We start from the raw sequence: 18652 nt of genomic DNA, 5'->3' as shown, positions 1-18652 counted from the left end.
TCAAAGCGCATATTTTCTAAAGAGTTTATTTAGCTTTTATTACATCTGTTAACTCTTTGTCAATACTAGGGTTTTGAAATCAAGCCTGGTGCTCGATAGGGTGGTGTAACATTTCTGAGCTGTACATCGAGCCCTGGTTTTCCTTGGTTGCTTTTGCCACCAGAGTGCAGCTGTGCTGTGGTCTGCCTTCTTTAGGCTTCCATTTGCTGTTGGTGTAATGGGCATGTCCACACAACATCCAGCTTCTCTCCATGGAGAATGGAGTTTCTTGGACTTTTCTGCGCAGAATGGCCTTAGCCATGATCATCATCTCAAGTACCTAGAATTATAGGCAGTAGCTCTTGGTGACTATATTTGTGAGATGCCATTTTAAAAGATGCATCAGACATTTATTTCTTCCAGTGTATGATGGGCAGTCCCTGTAGTGAGTAATGGCTTGGCTACAGTGAATGAAGCCATGTGGTTTCAGCAGAGGGACTGCATTCTGGTGGTGAAGTGGGAGCAGCAATCCCCTCACTCGTCCCTCTGGGGCAGGAGGAGGCATGCAGTGGAGAAGTGCAGAGAGGAGAGTGTGGAGGATTAGCTTTCAGTTGGAGGTGATGCTATGGTACAAGAAGTGAGGGGTACATGGTTGATGGCAGCCATGTTCTTTGGTAGTAGAGGGTGGATATTTGTGCATGTGCTGCTGGGTGCAAGAGATCTTTGCTACTTCTTGTGATGTTGTGTTTTGTTTCTTGGAAGAAGGGCATGGACACATCCTCAGGTGAAAGGATAGACATCTGAGTCACGTGTAGATGTGGGTATGGGAGGCCTGTAGCGCGGTGGTGGCCGGCAGCAAAGGGGCATGTGGGAGGTGTAGAGTTAGGTGTGGTTTTCCCAAGCAAATACAAACGAAGCAGCAGGCCAAGCCAGAGGGCACTTGCGGATGTTTTCCAAGGGGTTGATTTTTGTAAGGAGAATAGATAATATGCTGGCTGTGTACTCTACCTGAATGTTTGGGGCTCTGAAACTTGCAGGTAACTGTGAATGCCTCCGTCTTCTTGTTAGACAGGTGAGCACCTTGCAGTTCCTGTGCAGCACAGTGCATGGTTGGCAGAAGAAGGTAGACACGGAGTCTTTGAGGTTTGATTGGTCTCTATGATTCATTAATTGCGATATCTGAACTTCAGCTTAAAAGGAGGATAGAACTTGATGAACTTGATGAAAAAGCATTTTCCCATTATAGCATTATAGGGTTTCACTCACACACACACAGACACATAAACACACACACACAGACACACACCCTTTTCACCTGGCACTCTCTGCTTATTTTGGTTTTTATTGAAATTACTGATGCAGTTACAAATACTCTCATAGTTGAATATTCAACTATAATATTGTTAAATAAGAATGGAGGAGAGTGACCTGATATAAAACAGCAGGAGTCTTGACCCTTGATGTCACAATAAATTATTGTATATCTTACTAATTTTAACCTTTTTGACAACTTAAAATCAAGTTGTATTGCAGTGCTGTCCCCTTTGAGTAGTCTTTGAAACAGTTTTGGTTGTTGCAGTTAAGACATAATCTAAAGAACTAAATGTGCTGCCTGGATATGCCTGAAATCCCTGCGGGAGACCTAGTCAGCAGGCCAGGGCTCAGTGCAGTTGCTTTAGAGCATGTTTGTAGCTTCAGCATGGTGACCATTGGATGATACCCTGCACCCCAAAGCACAGTGTATTTCATTAGAAGGTTGTATCATCCCATTTGCTGTGATGGAGACCCTCTGTCGCCTTGGTTTCACACAGAGGGACCTGGGCACAGTGAATGTTCAGTAAATGTTTAAAACAATTCTATAATGTAGGTGTATCATAATGTAGGTTGGGAATCTGTTATTCCGTACAAGGAGGTTAGAAGGTAGTGTAACCAAGTGAGAATAGCGAGGCACTGCTGCCTATTAGGCGAACGCATTTCTTTTTTTTTTTGTAGAAAACAGTGGAATTTCCTGAAATTTTCAGGAAAAAGAATACTATATGATCCAAATTTTACTTTTCCTTTGAGAATTTCTTTTCTTTGTCTTTGGGATATTTGTTATCAAAAAATTTTTAGAAATGTGTTTCATTTGGACATGACTTAGTTCTAAGTTCTTAAAGTGTGAATTCTTTAAATTCTGAAAAGCTCATATGATAGGATAGGCAGAAAGAGCATCTTCTCGCCAGGATCTGGGCATGTCCACAGAACCTGGTTTCAGAGTCAGAATGTTAGATTTTTAGTGACATTGTTGAAAGTGTATGTAGTTTTAACACAGGTAGTTTGGAAAATGATAGGCAGCAAGGAATCTGGCAGTCTGGCTACTTTGGGCATACCCTGTTCTGCAGACATTACACGGGGTGTTGTGTAGGCATACCTCTTGGCTTGGGGGGGAGGGGAGGCTCATTGGATATACTTAAATTTACGAAGTCCAGACAAGGCTCTGTGTCAAAGTCCCATCTGTTGAATGATGTACGTTATCCTTGAATTTTGTATCAGTGCTGCACTGTGTGAATGTACTTGAGCAGTTGCCGGGTGTAGTCATAAAGGCCTAGTTGATACCTTCATAGTCTTTTAAACATGGTTTCTGTGAACCTTGACATGTAAGCCTTTGTTCCAAGAAAAGGGATTCTCTGGTGTTGCTACTTGGGAGCATTTGCTATCTGTAAACATGTACTCTTTAGATTAAAAAAGCATGATTTTGTAGGAATTTGCATTTTAAAAACAAATGGAAACTCTAGTTTTGGACATGGTTTTAGAAAAGCACACTGCATTAGCATTTCATGGTCCAGCATTTTCCACATCATATATTTTTTTTCTTAGCCGTGAAATTTCGGCAGATTGTTATGCAAAACAGTTTCATGTCTCTGTGTGACTGGGAAGACAGCTGTTAGTCCTAATGAGGAGTGCTAGCATTACAGTATTTCCATTGATTGAGACCCACGGAGGGAGCAGAATGTTCCAGATCAGGCAGTGGTGTGTGGTGAGAAGGTACCATACTGTCAGCTGGAAGTACATGCTCGGCTGCTCTCCACGACAAGATAAATGAGTTTTGCTGGAGTTTGGCAGAGTCAGAAACTTTTCCAGTGAGTGGTTGTAGCTCACCAGCCTCCCTGTGGGACCGATGGCCAAGGGTGCCTTTAAATCTACTGCTAGCCTTGCCATTTTTTTTTCTCTTGATGTCCTACAATACCTGTCAAGATTGTGATTTATTAAAAACCTAATGTCTTTTAGCATTTCATTAACATGGGGTTAGATGATCTTTTGTTGAAGCTTTTCTTCCCCATTAATTTAGTAGAATATTAGCTGAAATTTAACTTGGTCAAAGAGAAGTCAGTGGGGCACCTTTACTTTCTGCCTTTCGCATCTCTCAACAGATGAAACATTATAACATAACAATACCTAATTTATAATCAGGTTCTTTCTGTTTTTTACACACCAGTCCTGGAACTTGAAGGCACTGTCCTTGAGCTTTTGTGTTCAAGGCAAGTACCCTGCCATTTGAGCCACAGCTCCACTTTTGGCTTTTTGGTGCTTAATTAGAGATAAATCTCATGAACTTTCCTGCCTTGGCTGGCTTTGAACTGCTGAACCTTGAGGTAATTGGATTTAGGCTTTTCTTCTTCAGATGCCATGATGTTATTTCAGTCCTGATCATCTGCTAACAAATGATTGGGCGCGTCCCTTTGAGAGGAGTTGTGTCACAAGTTAACAGTAGCCATGGCCTCACCGACTGCAAAACCTCTGCTGGTGGACAAGTTTTCTTTAGGGATTGTGATTGAAGTTAGAGCAGTGGGATTTTGCCTTGTTTAAATTTTTTGTTGTTGTTGTTGGTTGAAGGGCTTGAATTCTGGACCTGGGCGCTGTCCCTCAGCCCTTCAGCTCAAGGCTAGCGCTCTACCACTTGAGCCACAGTGCTACTTCTGGTTTTCTAGTGTTTTATTGGAGATAAGAGTCTCACGGACTTTTCCTGAACTGGCTGTCTTTGAACCAAAATCCTCAGATCTCAGCCTCCTGAGTAGCTAGGCTTACAAGCATGAGCTACCAGTGCTCGCCTCCTTGTTTACATTTTAATCCACTTCATCATTACTTAGAAGTTACATATGCCAGACAGTGTATTTTATTTTCCACATTCCAAGAGCAGAGTCATTTAAGTGTTAGTAATATTTTACTATTGAAATTAAATATCAAGAATAAATGAAGCTAATTTTTGTCTTTTCATTTTTCTAAGAATTTTTACTCTGCAGTGTAATTTTTACTCTTAAAACTCTTGAATTTCAAGTCCTTCTGTGTTTCATGAATCTCTGCCCCCATAAACCTCTACCCCCATCATGAATTTCTTGTTTAAGTTAAAAAGAAAATTATTAATTACCTTGGATTATGTAAACAAGTTTAAAGAGAATAGTTTTGATGTCTTTCTTTTTAAGATCTGTTTTAGAAAGTTGGGGTCAAGGCCAAGTGTTGGTGCACTCTGGAAATTCCAGCACTTGAGAGGTTAAGGAAGGAGGACTAAGACTTAAGACTAGCTTGGGTTATATAGTGAGACCCTATCTAAAAAAAAAAGTAGTTAAGTGGCTCATGCTTTGTAATCCTAGCTACTTGGGAGGCTGAGATCTATAGATTGCAGTTTGAAGCCAGTCTGGGCAAGAAAGTCCATGAGACTTTTATTTCCAGTTAGCCCTTAAAATGCTGGAAGTGGAGTTGTGGCTCAAGAGTTCTATCCTTGAGCAAAAAAACCCTCAGGAACTGTGCCCAGGCCCTGAGTTCAAGCCCCACTAGCGCACAAACAACATAAGGTGTTTGACTATATAAAACATAAAATTTACCATTTTAATCATTTTAACGTATACAGTTTAGTGACATTAAAATAGATATACACTATTGTGCAGCCATTAACACTATTTCAGAACTAAGCAGAAACTATTCTAAATAGAAATTCTGTACCCTTTAAGCGCCCTATTTCCATTCTCTACTGCATTGTCACATATTTTGGAATCTCCTGTCTTTTGAGAATGGATATTATTCCAGTATACATATGTACTATATTTCAAAAAATCTACCTGCTGGATACTGGGGCTATTGTGTGTGTAATATCGCGAGCCTTGTTTGAGAACTTGGTTTCAGTTATTTTGGTTATTTACTCAGGATAATTGCCATGTCTTATATTAATTCTATTTGTTTGATGAACTACTCTACTTTTCTACAATGGCTCACCATTTTACTTTCCTTATCAGAAATGTGCAAGGATTCTGATTTCTCTTTGTCAATGGTACTTGTTATCTGGTTGTGGTTTTTGATAAAGGCTGTCCTGAAGATTTGGTGTCCTGTTACATTTTTGATCTTCATACACTCTTGTCATTGGACAAATGTTTGTTGAAGTCCTTTGCCTTATTTAAATTGTTTGGTTGTCAGAATATTCTTTTCCTCTAATTCTCACGTTCTGATTAAATTGGTAATTGCAGCGTTTTCACAATTTGTCATCAGGCACAAATACGTAGAGATTTTGGCAGGTTTTGTCTAGTCCCTATTTTTCTGGGGACTCCCTTTTTTTTGGTCCCCTGCCTGGATATGGTAGAATAGACTGCGTTTTCCTACTTTACTGGGAAAGAAATCGGATATCCTCACTTAGCACACTTACGGGAAGAGTGGAAGAGATGAGAGTGGGTTGCAGAGGGCACTGCTGTGGACTGGGTCCACCCTCTGAAGGAGGATGGTGTTTAGTGTGCAGAGTGCGCGCTTCCCGTCAGCCTGGCTGAACTCTCCCCTGTACTTGCAGCACTGTGACCTCTGCCGTGTTCACTGTGGGAGACAATGTTGTGTCAGGCAGCGATGACCGCACAGTGAAAGTGTGGGATTTAAAAAATATGCGGTCCCCCATTGCAACCATCCGCACAGACTCTGCCATCAACAGGTAAGGATTGACAGGCTAAAGCCTTGTCTGTATTTGCTCAGTGTTTCACTGATACAACCTTAAGAAAAATGGTGTAGCCTCCTAGGAAAATATTTTATGAATTCTCTAAATTTAGTATCCCTAGAAATAAGGTTGGGGTAGTAAGACTTAGAAGACTTAGCCATTTATGGCTATGTTGTAGGGCTTTTGTTTACTCATTTACTACGAGTTTGATGTTGTAGGGCGGAACAGTGTCCGCTGTTGTGGAGGTAAGTCTGTGTATTGTGTGTGTAGGGTTTGGGTGCTCTGGTAGGTATAGGTAAGTACCTCAGGCTCTAATGCCATATGTAGTTTGCTAATCTCATTTACTGTAGAATGTGAAAAATAGGAACCATTATCTCTAATTTACATGTTCGCTATTTTATGCACAATCCATTTTCACTTTTCTGCAGGATTAACGTATGTGTTGGCCAAAAAATCATAGCCCTCCCCCACGACAACCGACAAGTGCGATTGTTTGACATGTCAGGGGTGCGGCTGGCACGGCTTCCCCGGAGCAGTCGACAGGTAAGGGTGGTAGCGGTGGCAGCTGTGGTAGCTGTTACCAGAGGGGCTTGCATTGTTCCTTAACTGTGCTGTCCAGAACAAATGTAACCTGGGCCACCACATTTTAGAACACTTTTTCATAGCTACCTTAAGAAGGAGAGAAATGACAGAAGCTGATTTTAATTAATCATTTTTCTTAACCAAATATACCCCAAAGAATACAATTTCAACATGTAACCCATATAAAAATATGGGTTACATATTTTGCATTCTTGTTATCCTACTAAGATTTTCATCAGAAACACTGGATCTGTTTCTAGAGTTTACATTGTAAAAGATTCTTCCTACCCAAATTGCCAGTACCCTGTATGTTCATTGTTTAGGTTTGAGATGGGATAGGATCAAACCCCACCCTCACTGAGGTTGGTAAGATCCTCTGCTCCTGGGCTAGGAAGGTGGCTCAGTGGTAGAGCGCTTGCCTTGCATACATGAGGCCCTGGGTTTGATTCCTCAGCACCACATAAGCAAAAAGAAAAAAGCTGGAAGTGGCGCTGTGGCTCAAGTGGTGGAGCGCTAGCCTTGAGCTGAAAATCTGAGGGACAGCGCCCAGACCCAGAGTTCAGGCCCCATAACTGGACGCTCCCCCCCCCCCCCAAAAAAAAATAAAGATCCTTTGCTCCTGGGCTGTGGCTGCCACATGTATTTGCTGTAGGATTTATAGTGTGGAAGTGCATGAGTGACAGCTGCTACTATGCCCAGGCGGGAGCGGCGCTGGTGGCTGAGGGGGGAGCTCTTTGCGATGGGACCCTCACCCCGACTTCCAGCCAGAAGGCCCCTTCTGTGACAGCGATACTGCCTCACATGCTTCTTCTTACAAGTTACGGGATTGCACCTTGCCAACTTGGGATGCGGTGGCAAGGAGTTAAGCAGCATTCAGCCCACTGTAGTCAGTGTCCGATGGGATGCCCAGGAGCCCGCATTCAGTAGTGCCCTGGGCAGTTCTGATGTTCTGTGGAGTTGGGGCCAGAGGTAACAGGAGTGGTTGTAATAATAAAACTCCATTACTTGTCAAGGCAATAATTCTTCAGGCTTTCGTATTTAATTGAGCCCCTCACACAGTCGCTTTCTTGCCTGTCTTCTTTTGCTGTTTCCTGAGTGTCTGTGATGTCTGATGAACAAACCCGCATGTCCTGTTGATCATAGCTCCTCCCTCTAGCTCACTCACACTCGTGTCTGTGTGCTCATCCACCTTGAACAGTGCCCTGTTCTGCACACATTCCCCTTGCTTACTGCCTACTGGCTGCTCTCCTGCTGATCTGGTGGCGATAACCACTCTCATTTCACGGTGTACAGCCTCAGAGCACAGTTCATGAGTCATAAGCTAGCCCTCTGCTGGCTTTGTACCGCACATACTGCTGACTGTCATAAAAGGGGATTTGCTACCGATGCAGTGCCACCATCTCTCGAGGTGGTGTGCCATTTCTGAAAAGCAGCTGTCTCTACCAGAGGAGTGTTTCAGCCATTCTTCTTTTTGATGACTCCTAAGGGTACTGTTTGAGGTTACTTATTGACCTTTTAATTCTTTGTGTGCAGTACATCATAGCAAGCCATGAATTGTCTGCTGTGGGAATTTTAAAAAAATATTGTGAAAACTGCTAAACACCATTGGTCTGTTAACTAAGTTGTGCCTTCAGCACAACAGAAGGCACAATGCTCTGTGTGTGGTCCAAGACTGTTCTGCAACATGTATGAGATTTATGAAAAGTTAAGTGATGTGCTTACTTTGGGAATATTTTCCCTTGAGAAAGTAAGGAAGTCAGATACTGAAGAATCACATGCCTGTAATCCCAGCTACACAAGAGGCTAAGATCTGGAGGATGAAGATTCAGAGCCAGCGCAGGCAAACTTCATCTCCAAAATAACCAGCCAAAAGCAGGGCTGGAGGTATGGCTCAGGTGGTAGAAGGGCCATTGAACTAAGCAAGCCGAGTGAGCATGAAGCTGTGAGTTTACACTCAGTATTACAAATTAAACACAGGATTCTGATTTCTTGTAGAAAATTTCATTTTAAATTGTCTTTAAACATTCAACCTAATGATGACATAAATTTATTTTTCCTTTTTGGTTTTTTTTTTTGGGGGGGGGGGTCCGGTCGTGGGGCCTGAACTCTGGGCCTGGGCGCTGTCCCTCAGCTCTTCAGCTCAAGGTGAGCGCTCTACCACTTAAGCCACAGCGCCACTTCCAGCTTTTTTTTTCTTTTTGCTTATGTGGTGCTGGGGAATCGAACCCAGGGCCTCATGTATGCAAGGCAAGCGCTCTACCACTGAGCCACCTTCCCAGCCCCGACATAGATTTATTTTTTTAAGATTAATATATAGCACTTAATTTTGACCTTGTAACACTTATTTAAATGAATAAATGTAGTTTTCATGTCATAGAACCACAGCTAGAAATCACTGGTTTATTATGTTCCGGCCAATTTTAAAAAGAGAAAAAAAAACAACAAAACCTGTTTTCTTCAGTATTAGGAATTAAACCAGTACTTGTCTAGCCTCTAGCCTTCCCACATTAAACAAGCACTCTGCTACTGAGCTTAATCATAGCCCTGTTTATTTTATTTTGAGACAGTCTTGCTAAGTTGGGCAGGTTGGCCTCACACTTGCAGTCTCCTGCCTGCCTCAGCCTCTCAAGTATATGTGTGTACGTGTACGTCAGTATATCGGACTTATTGGGGTTTCTAGGATTTAGAATGAAAGTGACTAGTGATTAAAGTGGGAGGAGTGTAGGCAATGTTTACGGCACACTCTGGAAAGTGTGCTGTGTGACTGGGATCTTACACCGCAGGAGGCCCTGGTGGGTTTTTTTTTTTTAAAGTTTTCTATTTAGCTGTACAAAGGAGTTGCCTTTCATGTGTGGATGGGTAATGCGATTGTCCATAATATGTCTCGGTGTGTGCTTGTGTGTGAGCACAGTACTTTGAACACATGAGGTGTGGAGTTCCTGACCCCACTTGGGAGGTGGTGGTGGTGTCTTGTCTGACTCAGAGCTCTCTCTGACGTTCAAGTTCCTCACAGTGGAGTTCTTGACTGTGTGGTCATTTTCCTTTATTCATTTGTGAAGATGAATGCTATATCTTTAGCTTATATTTATTTGTTGCTTAATCTTCATAATGACCCAAGGGGGCTAGATACCATTAGCCTATTAGCCTAATTAATTGATGAAGATACAGAGAGGTTAAGGTAACTTTCCTAGTTCCACAGCTATTTAGTGGTGGTCTGTATGTAAGTGGATTTATTTATGTATGTATTTGTGTATTTAGTTTTGATGACACCAGAGTTTGAACTCAGGGCCTTGCACTTTGATAGTTGCTACTCTACCAGTCACATCTCTTTCCCCTTGCATTTATCTTTAAGTAATGCTTTCCTGAAGGCATAGTTTAGACTGAGAGGTGTCACTTCTTGTGTGCTGATTTTAGTGATATTATTAGTAACAGTGAACAATGAAGGTAGCTTTCCATTTTGTTTTTAGTATATAGACTTCTCAGTTACCATATTTTTGCAGCCTACTGCAGTTCTTGTCAAATTTACTCACAGCATTATTCATACGTGAATGTTGTATAGAGAAAGTTTTTGTGCTATTCTTTATCTTTTCAAAATCTGTGTTTTACTTAATAGTAATTCTTTTTTTTTTTTTTTTTTTTGGTCTGGTCGTGAGCCTGAACTCTGGGCTTGGGCACTGTCCCTCAGTTCTTCAGCTCAAGGCTAGCGCTCTACCACTTGAGCCACAGCACCACTTCCGGCTTTTTCTTTTTGCTTATGTGGTGCTGAGGAATTACGAATGCAAGGCAAGCGCTCTACCACTGAGCCAACTTCCAGTCCTAGAGCTAATATTTCTAAGATACTGCTCATAGGTATTCTAAGTAGTGGAGTGTTACTATAAGCACTTACTTGCATCTGTATACATATACCCTAATATGTCACGCTGTTAAGTTTTATATGTCCCAGACATTCTGATTTTTAACCTTTTTTGTGATATAGGTTTTGAACTGAAGGCATCCTGTTTGTTAGGCAGGCATTCTACCACTTGAGCCACACCTTTAACCTTATTTTTTTTTCCCCTGTAGTACTTGGACTAAATTACCTTATCACTAGCAATGTATAAAGGTTCCTTTCCAGGCATGCTAGCCAGCATTTGTTGTTTTTATGTTTTCTTAATAATAGCAATTATGATTGAGGGAGGTAGAATGTCACTGTAGGTTTGTGTGTGTGCACGTGCATTTGTGCGCATGCTGCTCCTGGGGCTTGAGCGGTGCCTGCTGTCCCTGTGCTGTCCCTGACCTTTTTTTGCCCCAAACTCGTGCTCTGCCACTTGAGTCATATAGCTCTACTTCTGACTTTTTGGAAGTTCACTGGACATGAGTCTCAGATTGGCTTCAAACTGAGATAATCATATTTTAGCCTTCTGAATAGCTCGAATTACAGACATTAGGAACTGGTACCAAGCCCTCAACCCTGATTTTTGACTGGAATTTCTGAAGATTGTAGGAATTTACTCAGAAGGTCATTTATTTGTTTTGTCTTCCTGGGAACAAAGTATATTTTCCTAGCTCTTTTATGACTGAAACCAATTATTTGATAAATGATACTTGAAGTCTTTGATTGAATTTTATTTTAACTTGCTGCACAAATATTTAAAAATTTCAAATTGCCGGGCAGCAGTGACTTATGCCTATCATCCTTAACTACTCAAGAGATCTGAGTGATCTGAGGATCACAGTTCCAAGCCAGTCCAGGCAGGAAATTGTGTGAGACTCGTACCTCCATTAACCCCCAGAAAACTGGAAGTTGTGCTGAGCAAAAAAATGCTCAAGGATAGCAAAAAAAAAAAAAAAAAAAACAACAACGACAAATGAATCATTTTCTGACCGTATATATATATATATATATATATATATATATTTTTTTTTTCTTTCTTTCTTTTTTTGGTTGGTCATGGGGCCTGAACTCTGGGCCTGGGCGCTGTCCTTCAGCTCTTCAGCTCAAGGCGAGCACTCTACCACTTGAGCCACAGCGCCACTTCCTGATTTTTTGTGTGTATATATATTTTTTTCTTGCTAAAGACCCATGACCCACCTACTTTCACCTCTGCCATGCAGATTGTAGGTGTGACCCACCACATCTCACTTGCTAGTTGAGGTGGAGTTCTCACTGACCTTCTGGGTCACTGGGCTTGTGTCATACTACAGTTCTATCTTTACCTCCTGAGATTTCAGTCCTGGGCCACCACAGCCAGCGTGTTTTCTTAAAGAACCCCAACTTCTTTATCATTTGTCATGTGTTCCATTGGTGCTCATTTCTTTGGGGCCATACTAGCACTGGCTCAGGGAAAGTCCGTTGTCATGTGCAGTATTGGTGGCTCAGTTGGACTAATCCATGGTGTTCACTTGTTACCTAGGCGCACTAATTTTGGTTTGTTTGCTTATCTCCAGGGCCACCGGAGAATGGTGTGCTGCTCGGCGTGGAGCGAAGACCACCCGGTCTGCAATCTGTTCACGTGTGGCTTTGATAGGCAAGCCATTGGTTGGAACATCAACATTCCTGCACTGTTACAAGAAAAATGAGCTCACCAGTGCTTCTTAGTTGGGTGTATGCCATGGACATTTGATTCGTACAGGCTTTTCTGCATATCAATCAGCCATTTTTTGTGAAAGTTTGGCCCTGGGAAGGGTGCTTTGTATGTGTTCTTTTCACATTGTGCCCAGCTTGCATGAAATGTACAGAATGTTCATATTTTTTTTTATTTCTGTCTTGTGTGTATTGGCCCTCCCTGGTCGGTAGAAGTGAAGCTCTCCTCCACACAGTACCTGAAAAGCTTGAGCTGTGGACATTGACTGACAGGCAGTAGGACATTACCTTGTATGTGTTAAATGTGACCTTTTTTTCTTACTGAACGGCTCCTGTGGTCTGCTGTGTTTTCTGGAATGATTGTACTTATCTACCTTGTGCTGGGAAGATGTAGGGCTGCATTTGCCTTGGCTAGTGAGTGGCAGGAATGATCAGAGATTTCATGTTGACATCCATACGTCTTAGCAAGTACTGTTGTGTAGTTGTTTCAATGAATTTCTGCTACAGTTCTGTAAAAATAACCTGGATTTGCAAATTTGAAAAGAAAGTTTCTGCTTTTTATGGAAAAATCATTTCAATCTCCTGAGGTCTAATATAGGCAAACTCTAAAAGATGATGATTCTAATCACTGATTTTAGGTATTAAGCAAAATTTAAAGCACTTTAGTTTATAGCTATGGTTATAAACATTTTTTAGAAGTTTCAAATGACTTATCCATTGAATGTGACTTGACCTTTATAAGAAGGCCCTGCTACCTGAAAACAAAATCTTATTTATTTTCTACTTACTTGGTTTGCGTACTTCTAAGTGGGTTCATTTCCTTGGTGGTATTGAGAGCCAACAATGCAAATAAATGAGTACTACCTCAAAAATATTTGGAAACTTTTGGAGTCTCTCACTGTTGCCTAGTTAAAGCACTTTTGATTTATAGCTGGAATATTGAATTCATGATAGAAGGCAAGAAAGACAACCATACCAAATGTATGCTGATGGTGAAAGGTTCTTCAATGAGGTTGGTGGTAACAATAACAGTTTGTAGGTACCAGCTGGTTGAGTAGCCAGTATACCTCTCAGTGCCAATCCTGCTGTGTAAGTCTTTATTCTTGCCTTCTTAGAAACGACCATACCTCTGGTATCTGTAAGTTAATGTTTCCTATTGAGTTACAGTTCTGATAAAGAGACATCTCAGTTATCGCCTCTCATCATTTTAATCCTTCACATGTAACCATGTGGAGGCTGGCCACTTGGAGAGGTACAGGCAGGTAATTCTGAAAACCATCATTTAAACTATCATGGTGGCTCTACCCTACCCTTGTTTCCTGTGTTTTCCTGTTTTTGGTGATATGAGAGTGTAAATAACTCTAAGTCTGTTTGGTTAAGTGCTACTATAGTGGACATTCAGGAGTCCTTAGTGGACTTACCAAGAGTGATAAGCCTTCGGTCCTAAGGGACTAATTTTAAGAACCTCACCCCTGACTCATTCAGAATGACTCTGAAATTGACAAAACCAGGAAGGATCAACCCAAGAATAACCAATAATGGCTTAAAGTAGAATTGAGATAGTTAACTAAGAGATCTACAACAAATGTTTTAAAGCAATGCTATTTTTAAATTTTTGTTGTATTTTTAAAGCCTGGCACTTTCTGATCACAGGTCTGACCCCAATTGTTTTTTGAGAGCGGAAGTCAGGCTGTTAAAATGATTGATTGGAATGTCAGGCTTCAGCTCCTGCTGTCCAGGGTGTATTTTGCTTGGTGGAGTATCACGATGTTTGCTGTGGCCTAATTTCACCTTACAGCAAGAGATGATTGGTGGATCCACCTCCCACTGTATATGCCAAGTCACGAACATAGATGACTGCCAGTGATGAGCTGCACAGCCATGTTCTTATGTTCCTTGCATTTTATCTTAGAATAATAGGAGAGTTGAGGGATGTATCCAAAATAGCTAAATTGAACTTAACCAGATCTCTGCCAGACAGAAATACAATGGAAGCTCTGTGTGTGTGTGTGTGTGTGTGTGTGTGTGTGTGTGTGTGTGTGTGTGTGTGTGTGTGTGTGTGTGTGTGTGTGTGTGTGTGTGTGTGTGTGTGTGTGTGTGTGTGTGTGTGTGTGTGTGTGTGTGTGTGTGTGTGTGTGTGTGTGTGTACCATTTAGTTCTATGCAGACTGGTGAATCTCACTGCCAATAGCTGCTCAGCTTCTCTGTTTAACTGGGGGAGACCAGCCTCTGACCCCAGAAACAAGGTTCCTGCTCATTCCCATGAGAGCACATGATCCTAATGGTGCTCAAGCAAGAGTTCTCAGGAGCAGGACATGACGTGCTGTTCACTGATCTCCTCTTCTCGAAGGCTCTCATCCCACTGTTGCTGTGTGGCCACGGGTGGGGTTGCTTCCAAGAGGTTTACACCTGAGGAAAGTGTACGCATGCACACAGGTGCATGCATGTGTGTGTCACGTGGCTAGGATGAAGTTATGTTATCAGCCACATGTGACTCATTTGAAATAGTGTTAAGAAATGGAAACACTATAATGTGCAGAAGTGTCCAGAATTTCATTTAATGTTGGAAGGAAAATGTGTGGTTACAAAAAAATAAAAATGTGTTGGTAGCAAACTTCCTGAGCTTGGTTGTTGGACAGCGCAACATTTTTCTCAACCACCGCACATGGGTTTCTGTAGTCAAAAGTTTTGTACATATTTTGGAATCTGAAGACTATGTAAATCATCTGTTACTTAAAAGTCTGTGAAAACAAATTTCTTTGGAGGAAGAAGTATGCATTTATAAGTATTCTGTGGATACAATTATTTTTTATTGTATTGGTGTAATTGTTTTTCAGTGTTCAGTGTTTGTTGCAATATGAAATTCAGTAAAACATCCATGTTCCATAATTACTATTACAAATGTCTTATGTTATTGAAAAGTGTCTCTATGTTTATGCTTAAAAAATTTTTTTTTGCTGTGTGAAACTTTTAATGGTCATATAAATATCACAGTTGCCAAAAGAGAATTTGAACAAATAATTTATGTCACCTGGAAAGAAACTTTTAGAGTTAAAAATCTAATTATATTCCATGTCCACCTCTTAGGCCAAAGTTAAATAATATACAGCTAATAACTTGTTCATCTCCTGTCTACCTTGCAGTCTTCTGAGAGGATTAAGAGTTTGGCTGAATATGGAGCTTTATTTCTGAGAGTATCTGAAGATGTTTATACTGTTCTTATTGCAGCAAGCTTACTTGAAAATTAGGGGAAAAATTACAGTTACAGAAAAGGAGCACCATTTCTGTGGGAGGATACAAATGAAGACTGGCAATGACTGCTTGACGTGGATACATTCTGACCCAGGCTAGTGAAATGTTGCTGTGGGAACCTCAGAAGGTGTTCCAACAGTTGCTGGACGTTTCCTTGCTTGTTGTAGGCTTCTTTTTCAGACTTATAAGCTAGCTGACTAAATTGAGTAGGCATTGGGAGTAATATTCAGACCCCCAAAGGTAGAACTTTCTTCCAGGACTTCTTAATTTTCTTAACTCTGATGATGAAGTGTTCACACCTTGAGACACCTTCAGTGACTAAAGTCTGTTAAAGAATCAATGAGAAAAGGCTTGCTGTGATTTCACAAAAATGCTGCAAAAATCTCTCCCTTAATAGCCACAATTTTTTCTTTTTTTCTGTATTCCCCAATGAAGAAGAATTTAAAGAAATATTTACGAAATTGTGATCCCAGGTACTGGTGGGCCCACACCAGTAATCCTAGCTACTCAGGAGGCTGAGATCTGAGGATCATGGTTCAAAGCCAGCCAGGGCAGGAAAGTCTGTAAGACTCATCTCCTATTAACCACCAAAAAAACGAAGTGGAGCTGTGGCTCAAGTGGTAGAGTGCTAGCCTTGAGCACAAAAGCTCAGAACATCACCTAGGCCCTGAGTGCAAGCTCCAGGACCTGCAAAAAAAACAAAAACAAAAACTAGGCATCAGTGGCTCATGCCTGTAATCCCGGCTACTCAGGAGGCTGAGATCTGCCTGAGGATTGTGGTTCAAAGCCAACCCAGGCTTTATCTCCAATAAACCACCAGAAAACTGGAATTGATGCTTTGCCTCAAGTGGTAGAGTACTTGCCTTGAGCTGGAAAGCTGAGGGACAGTGCCTGGGCCCAGACTTCAAGCCCCACGACCGACCAAAAAGAAAAAAAAGGAAACAGTTTAAGAAATTGGAAGCATTTTAATAATAGAACAGACACTAATCTTTTTGGTGGGAAGAAGCTAAGAATACAAATGTATAATTAGAAATTAATTAAATTCACTTTAGCAGCTTTTGGTCAAAAATGAAAGTTGGTTATGTAAGTGGGCTGTGAGGAGGCATGGGGCCCATTTGTGTGTTAAAGGCAGAGATTGAGAACTGCAAGGGAAGGACTTGAGGTAATTTGGTCAAGGAGACTTTTCTAAAAAGGACAATGTTTAGCTAAAGCTCGAAGGTGTTCAGAAATTGCAGGAAGAATTCCAGGTGAGTGGATCACGTCACAGGTGGTGAGAAAGCTTGTCTTGAAGGCGGCACTGACATAACAGTGTGGCTGGAATGCTGGGCATGGACGGTCAGGATAAGGTGTTGGTGCTGAACAGATGCCATGCTGTTGGGAAGCCTTGGGGAAGAGAGTGGCTTTTAGTCCATATGTACCAGCTTCCATGTGGTTCTTGGACCACATCAGGGGAAAGATGAGACTCTGGGAAGCAGAGATGTCACCCTAGTGTGAGGCTGGGGCCATGCTGTGTTGGTGGCAGCAGGATGGAGAAGGAGATGATTTAGAGTCAGCAAGGTGATTCTTGGTAGAACAAAGGGTTCCAGGTTGCAATTCACACCACATCTGTGAAGACCTCCTCTTGCTGCCAGTACATCTTGGACTCTGCAGGCTTTCCTTGTGTATTCAAAGAATTTTTGAAGTTCAAACTATACAATTCTTCCCCTTACACAGAAAGGATAACTATATATGGTGCTAGGACATTTCAGTTGCATGAGGCATTATGTTCAAGTTGCCCTTGCTAAAGTTGCCTGCAAACACTGTCATTGTCGACCTGTGCTGTTCCCATCCCATACCCATTTGTGCACTGGAGGATTGGTCATTCTGTTAGCTCACCATCTTCTAGGTATCGCTGATCGACTCGAAGAGAGGGTTATGCTTAAGTATTCCCAGATCCTCCATTGAAAGTTTGGGACTGAGAACTGGGAATGGCAGCATCTCACCCATAAGTTTTGGGGCCCAGGAATTGTCAGTGGCCATGTTCCTTTCTACCAGAGTGAGAATAACATGAAGGATTTCGAAGTGCTAAGGGAAAATCATTAGAATTATATACTCAGAAACAAAAACACCACTACCACCTATATTTGGAGAATGAATATGAAATATATACTTTGGGAGTAAAAAGGTGGTTTTTAAAAAAATTTAACCAATACACTTTGGCTAAAGGAACTTTCTCTTCTTTTGTGTTAGTACAGTGGTCTCCATTCAACTTACTGGGTAGGCACCCTACCTCTTGCATCACAACTTTTTGACTTCATTATTTTTCAGATTGGGTCTTGTGTCTTTGCCTGGCCAGGCTTCAACTTTGATCCTCCTTACCTGTGCCTCTCCTGTAGCTGAGATTGCAGCCCTGAGCCACCACTCTGGCTTGTTTGATGGTTTTCTACTCTGATCTTTCTATTTCCATTTGAGTTGCCCTAATAGAACTCCCTAAGGAGATACTGTAAGAAGAAGTTATGAGAAATGGCTTCAAATGGTCAGAAATGAAAAGGCATTCATATAAAATAAAAATGTATGATTGAATTAATGGTTTGAATTTACTATTTGCCTGGAAATGAAATGATTAATTTGGATCTCTACTTCACACCAAATAAAATCAAGTCCAGCATTAGCCATTAAATAAAAAGAACCCAAGCCACATTTATTTAAAACAAATATTTTGTATGATTTAGGGCTTAATAAATCATTCAAAAATAAGTAAATTATTTTAATTATGCTAGAGATGATTGGTAAATTCAAGTATGTTACAAGTAAATGATTCATTGGAAGACAGGAAGATTGAGTTGAGAACCACAGACATAGCTGCGGCACAAAATTCACAGGATAATCATGACAGTAAAGAAAACAAACTTCTTCATGGGTGTGGATGAACAAGGAATTGGGTAGCAGACAAGAATAGCTGTGTGGTGGGAACTACTGGTGGCTCACACCTGTAATCCTAACTATGCAGGAGACAGATCTGAGGGCGTGGTTCAAAGCCAGCCCTGGCAGGAAAGTCCGTGAGACACTTGCCTCCAACTAAGCACCAGAAAATCGGAAGTGGAGCTGTGACTCAAAAGTGGTAGAGTGCTAGCCTTAAGCGAAAGAGCTCAGGTACAATAACAACAAGCTTTGTCATCTCAGGAAAAGCACGACTAGATGCGTCAAGAAAAATGAAGATTAAGACCAAATAGGAGTACTGTCTCATGGCATCGGACTGGGATGGGTGTTTGGGGGGCAGGGGTGCAGAGAAAACTTTTAGATGTTGTTTGTTGGGAATATCTTGACTGACTGTGCAACCTTCGTTCACCA

General features: G+C 41.4%; 1 protein-coding gene across 3 annotated transcripts in view; it reads left to right on the top strand.

Moving 5' to 3' along the window:
* Wdr37 (WD repeat domain 37) overlaps positions 1 to 18014 on the top strand; it is a 65920-nt gene extending 47906 nt beyond the window's left edge. For all 3 annotated transcript variants that reach the window (XM_069990584.1, XM_069990585.1, XM_069990586.1), the window contains 3 exons: positions 5789 to 5923; positions 6355 to 6469; positions 11936 to 18014. In XM_069990584.1, coding sequence (XP_069846685.1) covers positions 5789 to 5923; positions 6355 to 6469; positions 11936 to 12067 — 382 coding nt within the window. In that variant the 3' untranslated portion in view covers positions 12068 to 18014. The remainder of the gene's footprint in view (positions 1 to 5788; positions 5924 to 6354; positions 6470 to 11935) is intronic.
* Positions 18015 to 18652: the final 638 nt, after the last annotated feature.

This window comes from Dipodomys merriami, unplaced genomic scaffold (assembly GCF_024711535.1).
Source record: "Dipodomys merriami isolate MVZ:Mamm:240054 unplaced genomic scaffold, mDipMer1.0.p SCAF_4, whole genome shotgun sequence".
NCBI lineage: Eukaryota > Metazoa > Chordata > Mammalia > Rodentia > Heteromyidae > Dipodomys > Dipodomys merriami.
The sequence above is the reverse complement of the archived record's forward strand: the minus strand, read 5'-3'. Positions and strand labels throughout refer to the sequence as shown.